Consider the following 6,723-nt stretch of genomic DNA (forward strand, 5'->3'; position numbering starts at 1 on the left):
ATTTGTTATTAGTAACTGCTCTGTGGCTGAAAATCTGTGTGACTATCACTCTCTCCCAAACTCTGTTTTCATTAATTAGTTTTAATCTTAGATGACCAGATGCTCTCATCCTTCCTACAGGAGTTCAACTTCTGTAAACTAGTCAAACTCCTTTGACTTCAATAAAGTTACCTTAATGAAAATGAGCTGAAGATCAATCTCATGACTATATTTCTATTCTCCTAAATGAGAAACTCTCCTAGGTGAGAGTTACACATTTTGGTCTGGGCATTTGAGATTTGTAGAGAGATTCAGCTGGTAATTTTAGGAGGAGATAGAGTTCATAGACTAATAAAACACAATGTGTTTTTTACTTATTTTCTACTTTTCCATACAAATGTTAAGCGTGGTAGACCTCTGTTAATTAAACTAGATAACACATGCATAGCTTGCTAAAAATTTCAAATCATTGTACCACATGCACACAGAGAGACAAAGACAAAATCCTTTGCAGAGGTCATTGCTGAATGGCCAGACCTGCAAAACTTTTTACTGCTCTCAACTAACTTGTTTCATGTGCAGAGTTGTCCATGTGTTTCAGTATTTAGAGGGTGGAGCCTTACATATGTACAATAAAAATAAAGAATAAGGAAAAAAAGAAGAATTAATAAACAGTGAAAGAGTAAAATAAAATAAAATAAAAAATCCTGCCATCTCCAAGGACTAGTTGATCTATATCTAACTTCACAGGTTGCCAAAACAGTTATGAATGCAACTGGTCTGTCTGTTTTTATAAAGCAGTTTCCAATAAAATGACTAACAACTTCCAGTGGCTGGTCAGTTTTTAAAGACTCTCAGACAGGTTTGTAGGCCTTGTAATTTCAAGTTTTATCTCTATTATATACTAAGCAAGCATAATATATAAATAATTAAAAAGCAAACCCCACAATTTCCTAGTGCCACTTATAACCTTTTTTTCGGATAGTTTTATTGGCACCAAATTTTGAATTCAGCATTTTCAAAGAAATAACAGAAACCATTAACTGATCAGAGAATTAGTGTCCTTGGATTTAATCCGTCTTCAAATACTGAGGCGTTTTTCTTCCCATCACAGATGAATCTGCTTGCCTGCCTGCTAAGCAGAGCTAGATGCATTGCAGTCTATTGCTATGCAGGTGCCTCCTCCATGCTATTCCCCCCTACACATTTGCCTTCATCCTCACTAGTTATATTGCTACTCTTCCAACTCTGCACATCTGCATAGAGCCCCTGTTTCTCCATAGCACTGTACTGTGACTGCTGTATGATGTTTTGAGCTAGAATGGATGGAGACTGTCTGTGATGCAGAACCAGCACAGACATCTTCAGTATTTTCTTTTGCTGCTGATATAAATTAGAGAGACATGGAGTGGAAGACAGGTTGACTTCTAAGGTCACAAGTGGACCCTTTGCTGTGTTGTCTTCAGACATTGGAAAACTTAACTTCAATATTCCTCATTTAGTAAGATACTGATCAGCATATGTACATACAAGTAGAGATGTAGAAGATATGTGGGATACATGCACACGCACAGACACACAGACACACATAAAATAACAGAGTCTCTGGAATAATAGCAGTAACCACAGCATTTTCATCCTAGATCTCCCTGATAGTTTTGCCTCTCAAATTTGTAAATACTACCACAAGAGATATCTGTCCATATGTATCTTATGCAGAAGCTGACCAAATCCATCACTCTGGCATTTTGAATCCAGGAATTACCCCTCCAGTGAAGATTAATTTCAACCTGTGAGAAAAAATATCATTACCATACCCATTAAAAAAGATTCCAAATACATTAATGAATATATACTTTATTCATATGTCAATCAGAAAAATTAACTAAAAATATTTTCTCAATTTGATGTTTAATTTATAACATTTTATAACTGACATGAAATTGTTTGTGAAATCACTATGAAATATTTGCCAAATATGTGTTAGATGCATATTTTTCTCCTGCTGTTACAAGTCTTAATTATTTCCATTTTGCCAGCTATGGATTAATTTTTAATTTTGTAGTGCTACATTTTTATATTCAGACCATCAACTGACCCCCTTGCCTAGGCAGATTGTGTTTCTACAGAGTTTATGTAGAAGTCTTCTTATCACTGCAGTGCTTTTCAAAGTGGCCACGAAAATGTCTCAAATCAGTCATTTCCACTTGAAATGAAACAAAAAACTACTGTAATTCTGAGCTATGTATAGCTCATATCTGAGATGGCAGTGGCAATTCCCAGTTTGAAATGTTGTCCTAACTTCAGCTGTTCCCATTTATTCAGGAGTACTCTGGTGTAGACTGACAGGCATCTCGCTGCCTTTCAAACTCTGCTTCATTTCAGGTGTAAATAGAGACCTCAGTATTTTACCTAACTTTCCAAAGAGACCTGAAGAAAACAAGATTATAATGTGGTGATTGCAGTCAAAGATTTGTCCAGAAAAAAACCATCATGCATACTAAAAGCTTCCTTAACCTTTATAGTTTGAACATAGGTATCCCACATGTGAGGAGAAAGTCCTCTCCTAGGAGGGAGTCCATGGGATGTTGGCAGGAAAATGTTCTGTCCTCCCACCTCGGCAAGAAGTACAGAGAGAGGAACGAGGAGGCAGAGGGACTGCCAAGAGATGATTCAGCTGTCATGAGGGAGACAGATTCTGCTCTTGGCTCCCACTCACACCTCTGCTTTAGTTTTTTTGGACAGGGATGGTCTAAATCAGAATGTATACCCACTTCAACAAACAGACATTGATGTTTTGGCTTTGCAGACAGCAGGGTCTGAGACAATAATTATTTTCTCTCCGACCTCACCTTCTAATCCCAAAAGCTGTGCATTCCTGGCCCACATCACTAAGACCAGTGGATGTCTCAGTGTTCTGGAGCCCCACGGTTTTTGTGCTGTCCAGAGAGGACAAGTGATGTGGATTTGAGCCCTCTCTGATCAAAAAGCTGGTCCTCTCAAATCTCTAGGAAATTATCTAAGTTCTAGGATCTGTTTAAATACTGTGATGCTTCATCACAAATAATTTTCCATCTTCTTCTGAGCATCTTTAAAGCTAACAGCTCCATAAATTTTTGTCCCTAGTACAGTGGACCAGGAAAGGCCAGGTGGTCTGGGTCCCCAAATACAGTACCTGTCTGGCTTTTGCCCTATGCACTCAGTAAAAAGACAACTGCCTTGGCTTAGCTTTGGGATAAGGGTGCAAGGTTCCCTAGCTTTGGGATAAGGGTGCAAGGTTCCCTAGGCACATATTCTGAGGGGCTGGATGTAAAGCATAGACACTTCTGCAATAAATCCAGTCCAGCTCACATTTGTACTCACCATAGGTGAGCACGTGAACAGGAACCAGTCTCATTAACTAAAGCAGCCAAGGAATAATTGAAAGTGACAACTGACTGGAGTATAATTTATATTTCTTTTTGACTCTATAAATGACAGCATATAAGTATATGTATTTGGAATAAGTACTAAAAAAATGCACTAAGGTGGTTACTTGTCACTCCCAATCTCAGATTCTTTTTTCCTTCTCAGAGTTGTCTTATAGGACCAGACCCTCTGCCAATCAATCTAAGCCATCTTACAGTAAAGTGAATAGTGGATAGTAGATAAAGGTGGACAAACCCTTTTGTCTGGATATTTAATGCAGTGGGCCTATCCTGTATCATAGAACACTGAACTTTATTAGAAATTAAACATTTTCTACAGATTTAATTCTTGTTCCAGGGCCTCCAAGACCTTACGTAAAGAAATACATGGAAAGTTTATAAATGGGTACATGAAAGTCCTTTAACAGATTAATTTGAACAAGTGTATTGCTAGTAAGACTGCTTGTGAGCTGGAAGTTAAACCCTGATTTCCTGAATGATGGACAAGTTTTTTATTTGTTTTGGTTTGGGGGTTTTTTTGAAAGGCTTTTATTTTTAGTTGGAGTCTGCATGTAGCTGTGAATTTTAACTTGGTTTGTATGGTTTCAAGAGTTTTTGGCATTCTGTAGCCATTATGGTTCCAAAAGTGTGATTTGTCTGGTCTATCATCAATGAAGAGTGACATTCAGCACACACCGTTTATCAACAAGCATAAACGCAGACTCATTAGTAAGTCAGGTAAAAGGAGTAGTATATTCAAAATGATCTTTAAAAATTTAGGCTTAAGTCCTCAGTAATGTATATTTCCTAGTTCATTAATGCAGAAATACTGCACATAGATTTTAATCTTAGAGTTAATAATAAAAGCAATTTTCACTAAAAATATAAAAACTGTAATGGTAGAATCATGATATTGCATTTAGCTCTCCCACAAAAAGTCACTTTATTACTTTCTTTTGACACTTATTTTCATTCTGGGATTAATTTTACTATATAAGGGCTTCTTAACTATTCTATTAAAATTTCCATTCAGAAGCAATAATATCTAAGAGTGAATAATAGTCATGTAAATCATTATTTCATATTAATGTAAAAGATTTTGTAAGTTCTTATGAATTCTGCTGACATGCACAATTGTGAAAAGGTTATCTCTACATTCTGCAGTGATATGCGCTGGAACAAAGGAACTATTTTAAAAGCATCAGTGGAGTACATCAAGTGGCTACAAAAAGAACAACAGAGAGCCAGAGAATTAGAACACAGGCAAAAGAAATTAGAGCATGCTAACAGAAGACTTCTACTCCGAATTCAGGTTTGTAAAAGAGTGTCAACATGAACTACAAAGCTTTCTCAGTACTTATCCCTCATCAACTTTTATTAATCTACATCATTTTTCCACAGATGACATTTATTAAAAATGAATTGGCTTTCCCTATTTATTGCTGTGAATATTGGGGAAGGGGTATTTTTTCAATTCCTGGGAAATGCCTTTGGTGATTAGACCTTACGTAAAGGAATACATATAAAGTTAATAAATTATTTGTACAAAGTTTCCTTATGTATGTGTTGAAGCCAGAGAAAGACAAAAAAGGAAGCAAAACAGTATACAGCCAAAAATCAATACTGCACACAATATTTTTGTCAGGATTTTAATTTTACCTTTGTAACCATTTCATACATTACATTTCCTTGGGTATAGTATGCCATGTTATATCTGCTTGTGACATGAAGCAACAGAATATAGCCCTGCATGGCTTGAAATGTAAAATTTTAATGTAGACACGTATGAAGTTAGAGATTGATAGATAGACGTAGAGACAGAAAGACAGACGTTATCAGTCATCCTTTATATCGTGATTTACATGTATATCTGTATATCATAAGCATCATCAAGTAGAGTATCTTCTGTTTCACTGGATAGCAGTGGATAACAAACTAGAAAGTTGCAACATTTTTCTGTCACCTTTATTGGGTTCAGTATGCGATGGTTTTAGAGAGGCTGTCCTACCTCTTATGTTCCCATAGGACAGTTGCTTAATGACAGGAGGGGAAATAAAAAGAAAAATACTCGAGTGGCAAATTTTCATAGATTAACTATTTCGTATTCTAAAACGTAGTCTCACAACTGGACAAAAGGTATAATTAATTTGCATGTATGGTCCATATACTTTTTGTAATAGTTCTGAAGACAGTGGTTTGTCTTTTAAAGTCATTATGTAATTGTTTTGTTTGAAATGTTAGGAACTAGAGATCCAGGCACGTGCACATGGCCTTCCAGTCATATCTTCACTCAGTGCTGTCGATTTAGCTGCACGGGTCATCAAGCAACAGTCTTATCCAGAGGAGAACTCTGTAGACTACTCTCAACAAATACCTCTGGCACATGGAACAAATTCTGACATTTGTGATGGATCCACAGCCTTTTCTGATCCACTTTCGCACTTCACGGATTTGTCCTTCAGTGCAGCATTAAAAGAAGAGCATCGGCTAGAGGAAATTTTACTGGATGACACAGTGTCGCCATTTGGAACAGACCCACTCTTGTCCTCCACATCCCCAGCTGCATCAAAAGAGAGCAGCAGGAGAAGCAGCTTTAGCACAGATGATGGAAATGATTTATAAAAGCAGAAAGGGCCTCATACTTCTCTAAACCACTTGGTAGAGGACTGAGTTGAATGTAAGCATAGTGTTTGTGCTTATTTTAAATATGAATAAGGAAAGCTACTGTGAAGACAAGTTACTACATGAAAAGGTTTTAAATCAACCCTTACTTCACAGGAAAATGAAATGGACATGAACTCATATCACTTTACCCCAAATTCACACCCTCTGTTCATAGCTGACATTTGCACAAATCTTTCTTCACTGGGAACATTTTTACTATCATTCCATTATTTTTTATAGCAGTATAATAATGGTTACCACAAAAGGAACACCCATGTTACAAAAGTGTGTTCAAACTCTCTCTTCAATCTGCGTTCACTTTTCTCTGCTATAAACACAAATTTTAGTCATTTGTTAATTTCTTTTTTTATATATAACTAAAAATTCTAGAAAACCTGAAGCAATAAGGACCTATATAACCTGGGAACTACAGAGATGTTACAGGTTTTAAAATCTGAAAAAACAGACAGTAATGCTTTCATACAAGTGAAGTGAGCATGAAATTTAAAAGGAGAAAATCCATTAAGCTTTTCATGGAATTTAATTTTTAAAAATTTCATTTGTAGGAAAACGAACAGACTTTGAATATATATTTTAATGATACAGAAGAAAAAAGGAAACTAACATAATGACAGGGACTTGAACCCAGACAGAAAACGATATGACATTCAAC

General features: G+C 36.2%; 1 protein-coding gene across 1 annotated transcript in view; it reads left to right on the forward strand.

The window, feature by feature from the left end:
- Window positions 1–6,258, forward strand: part of TFEC (transcription factor EC) — a 15,296-nt gene extending 9,038 nt beyond the window's left edge. The window contains exons 4-5 of the mRNA XM_010166110.2: window positions 4,551–4,698; window positions 5,628–6,258. Coding sequence (XP_010164412.2) covers window positions 4,551–4,698; window positions 5,628–6,008 — 529 coding nt within the window. The 3' untranslated portion in view covers window positions 6,009–6,258. The remainder of the gene's footprint in view (window positions 1–4,550; window positions 4,699–5,627) is intronic.
- The last annotated feature ends 465 nt before the right edge of the window (window positions 6,259–6,723 follow it).

Source organism: Antrostomus carolinensis, unplaced genomic scaffold (genome assembly GCF_000700745.2).
Source record: "Antrostomus carolinensis isolate BGI_N321 unplaced genomic scaffold, ASM70074v2 scaffold38874, whole genome shotgun sequence".
Lineage (NCBI taxonomy): Eukaryota > Metazoa > Chordata > Aves > Caprimulgiformes > Caprimulgidae > Antrostomus > Antrostomus carolinensis.